Raw genomic sequence first — 15,246 nt, 5'->3', positions numbered from 1 at the left:
GGCTGGGCGGGCGTTTATAAAAGTACAGTGAAACTTAAATGTTTTAAATCTGATGTGATTTCTGTCGAAACGAAATGCAAAATTTCATACGTATATAACTAAAGCTAGATTTTAACTGTGTGGAAGTGAAATTATTAATTCAGTGTCTATGAAAAATAAAAGATTTAATATTAATGTTGGAAAGTTCCATATAACGTTACATAAAAAAATATATATTTTATACGCAACTTAAAACAATAATGTAGTTCTTTGTGTAATTGTTAAAGTAAAAAGGTTATAGGAATAATGTTATTATTAAACATTGTAATAATATTACAATATTATGAAACAGAAATCTCGTTATCGTTATTATCGAAATCGTAATTATTCTCGCATCACATTTTCTTATATTATTGTTTGCTTAATTGCACGATTTACCATCAGATGAATCAAAAATCAAAGAATAAACCAATGTAGTTACAAAAAAACATTAGAATTTTTAAATTAAAGGAAAAAAATATTTTCAAAAAAGAAATTGTTTCTGTTTTCTATGCTTTGACAATATTATATATAAAATGACAATGCCAATACTTTGAGTGAGAATTGCAAAACTTTAGCGCCACCTTCTGGTAAATGCAGTGAAAGTTGTGACGTGTTATTTCGACTCTTCGTAGAATTTAAAATATACTGTGAAGTCAAAGTCCAATGTTTGTGTAGTTCACTCAGAAGTTCAAATCTAACACACAGATCCAGTGCAGACGTGAATAACGCACATCCTGATTAAGATACCCACCTCAGGCGTCTTTTGCGTTGGTTCTGAACTAAGGGATATCAGCAAACATTCAAACAGGCCACAAGATGGCATTTCAAATAAGTTGCACTAAAATAACCTAATATAATTTAAATGCTAAAAAAAAAAAATTATCATTACAGTACCATATTGTATTGTACAGTAGAAAATTGTGTATTGATCTATTCACTTTTCAATATTCAATTAGAAAAAACAAAAAACAGATGGTCAATGAAAGAGACTAATTTCTTGACAAAAGTGAAACCCACTTTAATATTTTACAGTCTGCATTATCTTGGTTTGGGAATGTGACTTGGTAAAGGAAAACAAAGACTCTTTCTAACATTTCCTCAATGACATGTTGACAAACTGTAACAGTACAGAAAATCAAAAGATGAGGCAGAGTTTCCCATATGGATCTTAAACATGGAGCCATTCAACAAGAGATAAAGAAACAGCATATGCACTCATACACTCCATCTACCCAGTGTACAGTTCCAAAAGCCAAAATACTTGTGTAGATTTGTACATTCAATGGCGAATTTTACCTCAATATTTAGGGTATAAAACAAATTCAAGGATAGAAATGTCATTCACAGAAAGCAGTGTTTATACAGAAGAGCTTAGTTATTTGACTTTATAAAACCAGGCCTTGTCAGTCCTTTGTAGATGTGAAGCTTTCCCGCCCCTTGGACTTCAAAACTGTAGTCTGTGGTGACGTAAGGTAAATCTCCTTCAACTCCATGCTGGAAAAAAAGAGAAAAAGAGAGGCTAAGTACAACTGACAACAACAAAGACCCATCAGGTTAGATAAAGGGAAGTGTATAATGCTGATTCATGTACCTGCTTGGTGAGCAATATTTTAGGCAGAGTGATCTCTCCCAGCAGGAGACAGTTCACATGCCTCAGGACAGAGGGGGACACTGGAGTAACCAGAAAGTACAAACCACGTGCCATGTCTACCCCCCTCAGAACACCTAAAAACACAACAGCGGGTCAATTATTTTTAAGGAAGATTGCATAGTCTTGTATTGATGTATAATGAATATTTGTAAAGTCACTACATATGCTATGCAATTTGACATTCACATATTAAAGGCCCGAATACACACCTAAGCCCACACACTGACAGATAGGAGTTTGGGAGAGTACAACAGGACCTTCTCTGCCCACAACCTTTTCACTCAGACAGCACAATCCCACTATACTGGCATTGGCCACATAGAGGATGTTGTTGGGTGCGACCTCACAGTGTGTTACCCCTATAGCCACTGCTGAGAGTGGGACCTGCAATAATAGAGCACAAAAAGACTTTCACTTGAAAGAGTCATGCATTATCAAAATAAAACCTCAAATAAAATACAAATAAAATAATACATAAACAGCATAAAAAAAAATAAAAAATAAAAAAAACACACTATAAAATGAAATTAAATAAGATCAAATAATTCAAAATAAAAAGACAAAGTAAAATACAAAATAAAAGAAATGATGAAGAAATAATAACAGTCATACATAATCAGAATAAAAAGTTAAATACTAAAATCTAAATAAAAAGAGAAAACAAAATAAATAAAATAATTCAAAATAAGAAAAATATAAAATCAAAAACTATGAAAAAATAAAAGACATGTTATACATTAAAAATTAAAAAAATATATAAAATTTAAATGAAAATTAAATTAAATAAAACAAAATGTTTTTAAAAAATACAAAATAAAACCTGGTAAGGTGTGAAGCAGTGGAGCGGGTGGATTGGGCCAGGTTCTGGGGACTGCAGCTTACTGAAGTAACTGAGCAGAGCCAGGTCTCGCAGCTCATTACTGCGCTGATGTTGCCTATGAGGAATGCAGGATTGGAATTTACTTTACTATATGCATATTTGGATATTAATACTTTACAAATCAGTTACATGTTCACCAAAACAACTGACAACTGATAATAGGTACAGTTAAAATCCAAAGGGTATAGCTGGCCGGCTTACATTTCTCCAGATGTCCCAGCACCTTCAAATTCTGACTGGACACTAAGAAATACATGAGATCGAATGGAGAGGTGACCGACTGGCTCCTCTGTCAGGGTGGGCGGCGTCGGTGGGTGCGTCTGCCAGCCGTGGGCAGTTCTGAGGAAGTCTGGGGTAAGAAGCTGACACTGTGGTGTGTTTCCATAACTCAACTGCACTACATGCGTCACAGAAAACAGGCGAATGAGGTCGACCAGTATCTGAAAACCATGACCTGTGAAAGAGAGAAAGACACGTGTTAGTAAGTCAGCACCAGAGACTCAAATGAAAACTATTATCATCTGCTAAAGAAAATGAAAAAAATTAAATATACTTAATAGAGCTACAAATTTTAGAAGAAAAAATAATAATTCATTTAATTATTCCTCTGACCTATCTTAATCAGTAAATCATGTTATTAAAATAATTGATAGTCCTAATATTTGCAAAAATATTTAAGATCCATTAATTAGATGATATACAGTTCAATTCAATATTCCTGTTTTATGTGCAATGTTTCTATTGCTGACCTCTGATCCAGCCCATAGTATTGATGATGACAGGACTTTCTCCACTGACATGGCGCCAGAGGGATTTGAGAGACTCCAGATACCGATCGATGTCAGCCTGACAATCTGCCTGACCATAGTACACCATGTGCTCTGGGTCACGCAGGTGTGTGAAAGGAGCCCCTAAGAAAGAACACCACCATTACAAACAAGTCTGTTTTGGGGGGGTATATAACATATAAAGAACATATGCTAAATGTAAAACAGTTTTGAATTTTTGCAGTCTTTTGAATTAACAGAATCTTTTTAAATGTACCTCGTGTGGCTATATAGACCTGAGAATGATACTTACCCAGCAGTGGCTCTGTAACTGAGCTTAAGGAAAGGCATCCAGGAGGGGTGAACTCAGTCTGGCCTAGATCACACTCCAAATACTCTACGCTTACAGTACTACACACACAACAAGGTAGAGAGCAAAAATACCACTTTAAAATGACAATATGTGTCAACTCCTTCAGTAACTTTGCATGCAGGCTAGCCTACAAAAACAAGATTACTCTCAATTTATCCACTTATTACTAAACTGATGAAATGAACAACTTGAACTCACTGATTGAGCAGGCTGTTAATAAGGTGTCGATTGAAGGTGGATTTGCCAGAGGATTTCCCCCCACAAACAAGAATTATGGGACAGCGGTCAAATTCCCCTATGGACAAAAACATTTTTTTTTTTTAAACATTTTTGGACACTGAATGGCTTTCCTAAGGCAAAAGTACATTACGTGACACTGTTTACAAGCTGATTTATTGTCATCTTTCCGTGATGATTGATACATTTTAGTAAGTTTTACCTTTTCTTTAACATACCTTTTGATGTCAATTTATGTTTGTTTTGTGCTATAACTAGTAGTAAACAGGAAGAAATGATCAGTTTGCATGCACTCCATGCTGCAGTTTGAACTGTGCGATCTGTCACGCCACATTAAACAGGGGCAAAAACGGATTTATTTGTATTCCAAGATAAAACTGATAGAATTTGAAAGCCGAGACTTTGTTCCATATCAAAAGTAACAGAGCACAAAGCTATTTGCGATTAGTGGACGGCAGGTGCCCTTCATATAATGTTCAGCGAACTTAATGATTCATTTACACAATAAGCAGCATAGACTAAATGATTGATCTTGAAATCGATATTATCAACCCAGCCCTAATTTATTCATCATGTAATTCCAGTAATTCCAAACTTTTTTTATTCTGTGGAAGATATTTAAAAGAATGTTGGTAACTAAACAGTTTTGATGACCTTTGGTGACTTTCACTGCATGGAAAAACAACAAAAAAACAATATTAAGTCATTTTGCCAACTCCTGACCTGCATAAGAAAGAAAATTATACTAGTGGTGTACATCGGATGGTTCATTACAATACGATATAATACCCAGCGATACGTTATTTGCCAACACCTCAAAGAATTCTACGATATGATTCAATTCAAGAGTATATCAATCGATATTTCAATATTATGTTCCTATTTTACACCTGCTGTCAACGATCATGAAAGTCTTTCAGGCTTCTGTGCTAAAATGTGCAATTTATAAATTATAGTATAAATCCTCATTAGGAAACAACAAAAATTAGGTACTCCAGTTGTAGAAAAAAATACATTAATGCAGAAAAATTATATATATATATATATATATATATATATATTATATATATATATATATATATATATATATATATATATATATATAATATATATATATATATATATATATATATATATTATATATATATATAGATATATATGAAATAACACTTCATAGTCTTCACTACATAAATTAAATATAGATAAATCATAATAAATGTTATTCGGTCAAGAGCAGTGAGATATTTTTCTTTGACAGAAGCTGGTTCACTGTTAGTCTGCTGTTACTTTAAGAACGAAAGCACGGATCCAATATACTGATACACATGCGTTTTCTTCCTAAACTGTTGACATTAAGATATATGCCTAACTGACTGTGTTTACTAGGATAATCACCAAGACATCCATTCTGATCTAATTTTGTCTGTATTTGTTTGTCCAGGCACAAAAAAAGCTAAAAAAAGGCTCTTAAGTATTCGTGTAGACGGACATTGTGTGAAAATATGGACAGTGTCAAAATAAAGGTGTCTATACTAGAAGGCTAAAATTTTTTACGTCTTGCATCGATACATGATATCATTAGAGATTTGATGTGTTGTTCCATATTGAGGGATCGTTATACACCTAAATATACAGGTGTGGAATGACATGAGGGAGAGTAAATGATGACAATTTTAATTTTTGTGTGAACTATCCCTTTAAATATTCCTTCAAAAAAATAAGGAAAACAAAACAAAACCATTAACATTTACCTGCCCAGGCACTGAGCAAACTGCTTATAGCTTCTCTGTAGCTACGTGACATCACCAGACCCTGTGCACAAGGTCCACGCAGAGCTGTAACACCGACAGCTGACAGAACAGGATTATAGACGGCAGCCTGAGACTTCAGCTCCTTCTGCAAGACGCAGAAACACACACACAAATATATCTATGTTGCTATGCCAGGATGCTCAAACAAACAATGTCAAAAGCGTCACAGAGTCACAATGTTTACATTCTTCCTACAAATGGCTTACTTATAGTTGCCACTGCATATTAAATGAGAATGTATTTGAACATCACAAACCATATACATATCAGCTACTTTAAACATGAACATGTCACCAACTTACCGAGTTGAGGCCAAAGATCTCTGAGAGTTCTGAGAAGCTGGTGAGAACGCGGGTGAGCGGCGTGTCCAGAGGCTCCAGAAGCACCACACATGAGTCAGAGTCCAGCTCACTCATGAGCTTTTTACTCGGCTCTAGACATAAAAACACAAATTGCAACAGAACATTAGAATGCAAGTGCAAAAAAAAAAAAGAACTTTAGTGCAGAAGTTAATTTAAGGCAATACACTAAATACAAAAACTGCACTGGTCATGCACTGGTCAATTTTGAGATTTTGGGCTATTTGGCTTTTTCGTGTATACAAAATACACGTTTAGGTGTTTATTTTATTTGCACTTTACCCCTCAGGCCACCCAAGATGTAGATGAGTTTTTTTCTTGTATATTTAAACATTACGTTTCAGCGATCTTGTAATAATAAAAAAAAAATGTTTGTAATTATGTAATGTAATCAATCAACTAGGAAAGTATGGTGATATCTATTAATAACATTTTGACCCTATTTTACCTGCAATGTCTTTCCTTTATAGAAGATATGTTGGTGAGAAAATTATATAAAAGTGATATAAAGGTATTTAGAAAAAAAAAAAATCTTTTTGTATCGTCTGTTTTCTTTTCATTTATTATACAATTAACAAAAGCAAAAAAGACCTCTAACACTAGCTTGCTCTATTCTGTTTATATTCTATATGTTTTCTTTTTATTTGTTATATTATTTAAAAAGCCCTTGCTATGTGTACTGCGTTGAGCTAACTGCGACTTGTTATAGCACTTGTATATCATTGCTCTTTTGTTGATTGCTTCAATTGTCCTCATTTGTAAGTCGCTTCGGATAAAAGTGTCTGCTAAATTTCTAAATGAAAATGTAATTAAGAAGGGAGGACACTGCTTTTGATGATACCTGAAGATAAATATTTGCGAACAATGGCTTTTGCTTCCAGCAGCCCCTCTTTCTTGTTCTTGCTGGAGGGGGGGTTGTTTCCTAAGGCAGTGATGGTGAGAGGGCAGTGGGACGGTGGGGAGAACAGGGGGTAAGGTTGTTGGCCCTCCTCTATGGTGAAGCCCAGCACTTCTACATGACCATAGAGGCAAGTGAGCAGGCACTTCCCACGGAAACACAAGACCTGCACAAATATCAGACACAAAAGTCAGTCTACTTATAGAAACAAGTGATGGAGGACCAATATACTGTGCTAATATTCACAATATTATTAATTATTAGTATTATTTGTATTAATATATATAAATCATCATAGCTTTAAGCAGTTTACCTGGCCTTGTTTCATGACTAAAACAGCACGATTGTGGGTACGGTCAAAGTGGGCATGGAACTGAAGACAGTCCTCCTCCATCTGGTCTGTTTTAGGTGAGGTTGAACTCTCCATTCCATTCTGAAGAACACTGTTGGCATATTCACTCCATTCTTTAGAGTCCACTGAACTGCTGCTGCCGTCCAGTTCTGCGCCTCCATTTGTGTGGACATGAGTAAAAGTCACAGAAGTAGCCTTAACCTTTCTCTCCTCGGCACGGCTGGTTTCAGGGATAGGCTTTGTATACGACTTCTTCAAACGTTTTAATGTGGGTTTCTCCCTTTTGGGTATCGGTTGCTCCAATTTTGCAGTCCCAGTACTTGTATTTAAGAGAGCTGTGTCCAGACTGTGTCTCTTTTTGCGCCATTTATTCTTGCCATGGCGCTTGGTGGCGTGTCGCTGCTCGTGTTGGGACTGAGAAGAAACCTTGTGCACTTTCATTGTCATCCAATGAACTCCAACAAGACTAAAAACGTCATAAATCCAGGGCAGGGAGACACCTGTAAATGACGACACGCAGTGATGACAGCATCAGAACATCTGGAGTTACTAAATAGATTTTCTCTATGAGAAATGCAAAAGAAACCTAAAAGTGGATGGATAGATAGACAGAATATTGAAAGGTTTAAACAGAATATCACTAAGTTGGCTTGGTCAAGTTAACATGAAAGCATTGTTGTTCCTGCCTGCTGGTTTACTTTATGCAGTTCGTAAAACATGGTGTAAAAACATACATTATTACTATTCACTAGTAAGATCATATGTTGTTGCGAAATGATACTGAAAGCCATTTTAATGGCTGCCGTTGGTTCACATAGTTACCTGTTTAAAGTGAGAAGCCGCTGTAACCGGAAATACTTCAGATTCGAATCAAATCAGAAACGTGAAACACGTAAAAACGAGTTTGTGTGAAGATGCTGTTGTTTCTTTGTAACTGGCAGTGGCTTTTGAGCATCAGTTCACGCTGCACGATGCGGTTTGTGGTTCCACTCCACTAATCGAGACGAAGCTGCTCATTTCCCTCTTTTGATCTGCTTTAAGACCGCACTGTCACTGTATAATGAATGTGTTTGAAAGCGTAAATATGGGAGAGACGAAGAAGAAGCGTAACCCATGTCAAACATCCGATTCTCTGGTTAACGGAAGCGATTTTGTGCAGCGCTGAGCGCTCACTGTTAGCGTGTGTGCCATGTGGTGGACAATAACAGATGTTACGGAGTTCGAATGAGCTTTGATTACATACTACCATCCTAATAAATCCATTTCACTATAAAATACTTTACCATAACGTTCAAAACATTTTATAAAATTGAGAATTGTTGTGACATTTGATTATAAGAGTTAAATTATTCAATCAGGTCATATTTGAAGAAACTCTCTCCCAGCGTTATGGGGTGAACGGCCAGCTACCGGAGAGTTCCAATAATATTTCAACGTCACTTCCTGTTTCTGTTTCAACATGGCTTCTTGTTCTTTAGCCTAAATTAAGCTTTTGACCACAGACTGCAAAAAAACGCTGTGTAATATATGATTTACTCAGTAAGTTACATAACGCAGTATGTGGGCTTTCAGTATATGAAAAGAAAGATGAGAGCAATGATCTAATTTACGCTAAAGGTGAGTCGTACACGGTTGATTGTGCGGCGAGTAGTTTAGGGAGCGTCAGTAAAATGCGGACATCGTGGTTAACGTTAAGGTTATTTTAATTGACCAAGTAACGTTAGTCGTTGACCAAAGTCATCCGCATCGTCTGGGAAAACTTTCTTGAGCATGCAAGGATGAAACAGTGCAGAATTATTCTGTGTAACGTTACTGTTTTATAAAATGAACTGCGCCAAAATAAGCAAGAGCTTGCAATACCCAACTGTGCTTGTACAGTAATTACAGTATTTCATGAATTTTAAGAATTACTCAAAGTTGTACGACCTTTAAAAAACATTATATCTTAATGAAACGTTTATAAATAATGACGGTTTAATAATAAAACCAGAACAGACATTTTTTTATTGTATATTTCACAAATTTATTATAATTCTGAGCATGAACTTTTTTATTATCAGAAATATCAATGAATAAAAATAGTAAAAGTAGTTTAAAATTAATGTATTTAGTATTTATTTGTAATTTGAATGTTTAATTTAAATGAAAATGTTCGTAATTACTCTGTGTACTTGTAATAAACTGAACTACGTCAAAATAAGGAAATTATCGCTATAAACATCTATGCTTGTAGTACAATAACTGCAGTAATTCATGATTTTCTAAAATTGATTAAAGTTGCATAAAACATGTATTAGTAATGACAGTATAAAACCAGAACAGATACATGTTTTTGTATTTTACACAAATTTATTATAATTCTGAGCATGAACAATGAACAAAATTAGTAAAAATGATTTAAAATTAAAATGAAACATTCATATGTATAATATTGTATTTATAATATAAATATATAATACTTATAATTTTAATATTTAATTTAAATTAATTTTCTGTGGACTGTTCATAAAACGAACTAAACCAAAAAAAAAAAACTGAGTTACTGCAATAAACACATTTTTTTTTTTGTATTAGAATAATGGAAGATTTTCACGATTTACCAAAAATTATTTTGCACTTATTAATAATTACAGCATAGTAATAAAACCAGAACACACTCTTATTGTATTAAAACTCATTTGCATTTTAATTAAATGTTTATATGAATTGAAATCTAACATTTATAATTTAAATAGTTAATTTTTAAATGCATACATTTGTTAATTTATAAATGTATGTTGGATGCTGTGTTGTCTTTATCTGTAATTTAATTCAGATAAAATCACTAATAAAATGAAACTGATGTCTCCTGCTTTTCTAGATGGAGATACCTGCTCAAGGGACCTCTCACGCTCAGCGGGTGCTATCCTTGCTCAACCAACAAAGGGGTCTTGGCCACTTCTGTGATGCCATGTTGAGCACAGTCAGTGGGAAGGTGCATCTGGCCCATCGCAATGTTCTTGCCTGCTTCAGCCACTTGTTCCAAGACTCCGTTTCAGACACACCATGTATACAGATCAACCTGCCGTTAGAATGCCCCGATGATGGACTAGAGCTACTGCTTAACTTTTTTTATACTGGTGAACTCCACTTAGACGATAGCAATTTAGAAAAGATTCAGAATGCAGCAAGCGGACTATCAGTGCCAGAGTCACTCTTACATTGCCAGAGTTTGTCATGTGTAGAGACTGTGCAGTCACCTGTCTCGAGTGAAGATGATACAGCCAAACAACTATTTCCTCTCATATCTGCAGACCCTCAGCCTGATCACATTCCAAAAGGAAAGACGAGATCTTGTCTGAGGACGAAAAATAAACCTGATGCATTCCGGATAGGTTCAGTGGTCACAGCTAGCGATGATGACCCTCCTGCCTCGACGTTGACTACCACCACCCGTTCTGGAAGACGTGTAAAAGGGCCCAATCGACTAGTCGGGGAAAGCCCCATGTCTACTGTCACAAGACAGGGAGCAGGAAGAAGAAAACCATCATCTCTAGAAGACAAAGAGCAGGAGACTGCTGCCACTGAGGACGGAGATCACCTCAGAGATCAAGACATGAGTGAGACTGAGGTACCCAGTACATCTATTTTCAACCAGAAGACATTTAGTCAATTCAAATAATTTAAACGTGATCATCTATGCATTGATCTGACAATGAAAATTGAATGCATTGATTATAAAAGTTGCTATAATAGTGTATTGTGCGTTATGTGTACAATTCTTGACCTGGTTTGATTTCATACCAAATCAAAATTCTTAAATTTTACTTGTAATCTGCTGTACATTTTCTATTAATTCTCCGTTAGCAGGTGGAGAGATCTGTTGATAATCAAAATGATGATGATGTCGACAACGAGGATGATGATGACAGTGACAGAGGTGGCAGTATGGATATTCTTAATGAGGGAACTGATGAAGAGTATGTGCCTCATGATTCACCTTGCTCGACCTCAAAGACTCCACAGGCACAGTGCAAGCGACACAAAAGAAGTACCAATAAAGAGAATGGGAAAGGAACATCTAAAGACAGCAAGAAAGGCTCTGTCCAATGTCCTACATGTCATGAAACATTCCTCAGCAAGTACTACCTGAAAGTACACAACAGGTATGTTTCTCTTTGTTAAGCATATATATAATATATATATATATAAATATATATATATAATATATATATATATATATATATATATATATATATATATATATATATATATATATATATATATATATATAATATTGCATATGTAAGTTTTATCTAAAAAATAATATATGTATACACTACCTTTTAAAAGTTTGGGGTTGGTTTGATTTTTTTTAAATGTTTTTGAAAGTTTCTTATGCTCACCAAGGCTATAGTTGATTGAGAAAAAATACAGTAAAATTGTGAAATAATATTACAGTTTAAAATAACTGGTTTCCATTTTAGTATATTTTAAAATGTAATTTATTCCTGTGATGCAAAACTGAATTTTCAGCAGTCAGTCTTCATTCTAATATGCTGATTTGCTATAATCACAAAAAAAAATGTTGTCAGGAAATGGTGATATTTTTTTTTTTCAGGATTCTGTGTTGAATAGAAAGTTCATAAGAACAGCATTTATTTGGAATAGAATGTTTTGTTACATTATTAATGTATTTACTGTCACATTTGATCAATTTGATGTGTCCTAGCTGAATACAAATATTAATTTCTTAAAAAAAAGTTACTGACCCCAAACGTTTGAACAGTAGTGTATGTTTCTATGTAAATAATATTGTATACATGTATAAGATTAATGTTATATATAAAGGCTGGTGTTTTTTTTTTGTTTTGTTTTTTTGTAATTGCTATTGAACTATTTTTTGTATTTTTTTAAAAGTTATTAATTTGATTGATCGTGCCTCAATGCAAAGTTTTGTCTTTCCTTCCATCTTGCTGTCTGCAGAGACATACAGGAGAGAAGCCCTTTGAATGTGCTAAATGTGGGAAGTGCTACTATAGGAAGGAAAACCTGCTGGAGCATGAAGCCAGGAATTGTCTTATCAGAGCAGAAATGGTGAGTTTGATAGCGGGAGACAATTAACAATATGAATACATACAATAATATAACAATAATGTGTCTTTTTGGGTGGTTTTATATTACAGCTTTTATATTACTAGTATTGACTTAATGCAACTTTTGGTTTGTGCCAGGTGTTTTCGTGTTCGAAATGCACATTGACCTTTAAAAAGCGACATGAGCTGCGTCTACACACGGTCACACACACAGGAGAGATGCCCAATAAGGTACGTCATCCATTGTGGAGGTCAGATATGACCTTTTGTCAACGGACATTGTGCCAATGTAGTTTTACTTGTCATATTAGTGCACGTCATGCCCTGAGCAGTTCATGCAGAAGAAAGACCTCAGGATCCACATGATTAAAGTTCACGGAGCTCCCAAGCCACACGCAGTAAGTGACTCTAATGCTAATAACTTGTCTGCAATATCATAATGCCCTGCCAACTAAACACACAATCAGGTATTACTGATTAAATGTAAACTGATAAAAGTTGTGTTGTGGATTATTTGTCATGTGTCTCGTTTAGTGTTCATTGTGTCCCAAGTGCTTCCTGTCCCGCACTGAGCTACGTCTACACGAGGCAGCCAAACATCGTGGTGAGAAACTGTTTGTGTGTGAGGAGTGCGGTCATCGGGCGTCCAGCCGCAATGGCCTGCAAATGCACATCAAAGCCATTCACAGGTAAACATAGGACATCGTTAAATATTACCATAAAGAACTGAAGCATGCTTTATTTATTGTTTAAACTGATTGATAATTATTTCTGCCTGCTATTCTGTTAGCCAATGCTAGAATTATGCATGCATGTGGTGAAAAGACAAACAATGTGAATGAAAGAAAGCTGGAGAAGAAAGAACCTTTTTGTGATGTTTATGTGTAATTCATTTTTAATGTTTGTGTTTATTGAGTGGATTAGCGCTGAGCTGTATGTGTTGTGCTTGTTTCCAGAAATGAGCGTCCTTTTGTGTGTGAGTTCTGCAATCATGCTTTTACACAGAAAACTAATCTCAACATGCACCTTCGAACACATACTGGAGAGAAACCTTTCCAGTGCCACCTCTGTGGCAAGACATTTCGCACACAAGGTAATTTTACAGTCAAGTTGATTTATCTCTGGCATTTTTGATTTCCAGTTCTTTTTTAAATATGAACCCATGCATTTTCTCTATTAGTTTTGTATTGTTAACAAGATGTTTGCTGATTGTGTGAGCAGCGAGTCTGGACAAACACCACCGCACGCATACAGGAGAACGGCCATTTAGTTGTGAGTTTTGTGAGCAGCGCTTTACCGAGAAAGGCCCTCTCTTACGACACATAGCCAGCAAACACCAAGAAGGTCGACCACACTTTTGCCACATCTGCAACAAAACCTTTAAAGGTAAGATATGTGTGTGTATATGTGTGTGTGTGTGTGTGTGTGTATTGTATTTATTAAATTAATTAACTTTTATATAAATTATATAAAATGTATTTATTTTATTTGACAACAAATATTACTTTCATTATACATTTATATACTGTATGTTTGTGTATGTATGCATATAAAACATATATAAACATGTTTAATATACATTATATGAAATTTATTTTAATAGACAAATGTATTTATTATATATGAATATATATATATATAACAACAGTTTAAAGTGATCAGTAATTAATAATAATATATATATCCCATAATGCCCCATCAGCCATTGAGCAGCTTCGTGTTCATGTACGACGTCACAAAGGCATGAGAAAATTTGAGTGTACTGAATGTGGTTACAAGTTCACCAGACAGGTATGAATCAGATGTATTTATGGATTAACATATCAGAAAAATAATTTTCTTACTTTGTCTAAGATCTCAGCGTCTCTATCCTGCCTTTGACAGGCACATTTGCGACGACACTCACAGATCCACAACCGTGTTGAGAACTACAACCCCAAACTGAGACGCTTACGTAACCTGGTAGTGAAGGATGAGAGTGCAGCTGCCTCATCAAGTCCTCCCAGCCAGGCGGAGGCTCAGGCAGGACCAGCGGACATGGTTGACCTGGTTAACCAGCCAGAGGTGGTTGTGGTGAAACAGGTCGTCTCAGCCTCTGCTGGAGGAACAGGAGGAGAGCAGGCCACATATTCAATGACTGATGGAGCAGTGAGTGGTGAACAGACTGGGACTGCTCTGACTGGAAGGACTGATGGTGGAGTGGAGCAGACTCCGTTCACTGTAGCAGATGTGACGGAGCAGACCCTGCTGGTGACCGATGCATACCCCATCCATCAGTCCAGTGTGGTGGTGGAACTGCCCAGCTATGGAGCTGGTGGGAAAGTCTAAATGAAGGGGATTTGTTGACTCCAGAGCAGCGGTTCTCAATTCCAGTTCTCGCGCCCCCCCTGCTCTGCACATGTTGTATGTTTCTCTTACCGCTTCAGATGTTTGTTCTATTCGAACGTAAGTGCACTGCGAAGTGGACATCATGATTCCAGTTCGAAGTGAACATATATGTTCCATTCAAAGTGCATTGAAGTGTGTGAGACGTGAATTTAAATTGTATTTATTTACCGAGGTATATGATGTCACACTTGTCCGTGTGTGAAGACGTTGCGCAGCGCAAATCCGTGAATGAATGTTCCAAAGTGAGTTAAACTTCAGCAGATTTCCCCTGCTCAGGGAGTAGGGAGCAATGAACACTGTGTAGGGACCATGACAATCAGAACACAGTTCATGCACCGAGCTCACTTCTAACGAGCTGATTATCTGAATCAGGTGTGTTACCAAAGAGAGACATGCAAAATATGCAGAGCTGAGGGGCCCGAGGACTGGAATTG

The 15,246-nt window shown here is 35.8% G+C and overlaps 2 protein-coding genes across 6 annotated transcripts; one reads left to right on the top strand and one right to left on the bottom strand.

Moving 5' to 3' along the window:
• Window positions 1-1,014: 1,014 nt before the first annotated feature.
• Window positions 1,015-8,773, bottom strand: LOC109103851 (polynucleotide 5'-hydroxyl-kinase NOL9-like). Of its 2 annotated transcripts, none has more exons than XM_042713210.1 (13): window positions 8,173-8,773; window positions 7,311-7,860; window positions 6,941-7,163; window positions 6,043-6,173; window positions 5,681-5,825; window positions 3,891-3,987; window positions 3,633-3,730; window positions 3,302-3,463; window positions 2,754-3,006; window positions 2,493-2,607; window positions 1,882-2,056; window positions 1,613-1,746; window positions 1,015-1,515 (listed from the first exon to the last, which is right to left on the bottom strand). In XM_042713210.1, exons 2-13 carry the CDS (start codon window positions 7,794-7,796, stop codon window positions 1,393-1,395), a joined length of 2,142 nt encoding a protein of 713 aa, XP_042569144.1. In that variant the 5' UTR covers window positions 7,797-7,860; window positions 8,173-8,773; the 3' UTR covers window positions 1,015-1,392. The 2 variants fall into 2 exon arrangements, with proteins under 2 accessions (XP_042569144.1, XP_018972741.2); XM_019117196.2 differs by having other exon boundaries at window positions 7,311-7,849; window positions 8,172-8,770.
• Window positions 8,769-14,898, top strand: LOC109104291 (telomere zinc finger-associated protein-like). 4 transcript variants are annotated; one of them, XM_042713207.1, is made up of 11 exons: window positions 8,769-8,888; window positions 10,210-10,959; window positions 11,199-11,494; window positions 12,314-12,425; window positions 12,563-12,655; window positions 12,736-12,822; window positions 12,959-13,113; window positions 13,381-13,517; window positions 13,646-13,810; window positions 14,127-14,215; window positions 14,309-14,898. In XM_042713207.1, the coding sequence occupies exons 1-11, from the start codon at window positions 8,877-8,879 to the stop codon at window positions 14,750-14,752; spliced, it is 2,340 nt and encodes a 779-aa protein (XP_042569141.1). In that variant the 5' UTR covers window positions 8,769-8,876; the 3' UTR covers window positions 14,753-14,898. The 4 variants fall into 4 exon arrangements, with proteins under 4 accessions (XP_042569141.1, XP_042569140.1, XP_042569143.1 ...); XM_042713206.1 differs by having other exon boundaries at window positions 11,196-11,494; XM_042713208.1 differs by having other exon boundaries at window positions 8,784-8,966; window positions 11,196-11,494.
• The last annotated feature ends 348 nt before the right edge of the window (window positions 14,899-15,246 follow it).

This window comes from Cyprinus carpio, chromosome A23 (genome assembly GCF_018340385.1).
Source record: "Cyprinus carpio isolate SPL01 chromosome A23, ASM1834038v1, whole genome shotgun sequence".
Taxonomy (NCBI): Eukaryota; Metazoa; Chordata; class Actinopteri; order Cypriniformes; family Cyprinidae; genus Cyprinus; species Cyprinus carpio.
The sequence above is the reverse complement of the archived record's forward strand: the minus strand, read 5'-3'. Positions and strand labels throughout refer to the sequence as shown.

What these genes read in the sequence shown, in the direction of transcription:
- LOC109104291 (XM_042713206.1), top strand. An exon ending in AAGACATGAGTGAGACTGAG is followed by an intron (nt 10,960 to 11,195) that starts GTACCCAGTACA and finishes ATTCTCCGTTAG; the next exon opens with CAGGTGGAGAGATCTGTTGA. An exon ending in GTTACAAGTTCACCAGACAG is followed by an intron (nt 14,216 to 14,308) that starts GTATGAATCAGA and finishes TGCCTTTGACAG; the next exon opens with GCACATTTGCGACGACACTC.
- LOC109103851 (XM_042713210.1), bottom strand. Translation starts at nt 7,796, where the DNA reads ATGACAATGAAAGTGCACAAGGTTTCTTCTCAGTCCCAACACGAGCAG. An exon ending in TCGCAAATATTTATCTTCAG is followed by an intron (nt 6,174 to 6,940) that starts GTATCATCAAAA and finishes TTTTATGTCTAG; the next exon opens with AGCCGAGTAAAAAGCTCATG. An exon ending in ACTGCTTCACACCTTACCAG is followed by an intron (nt 2,057 to 2,492) that starts GTTTTATTTTGT and finishes CTATTATTGCAG; the next exon opens with GTCCCACTCTCAGCAGTGGC.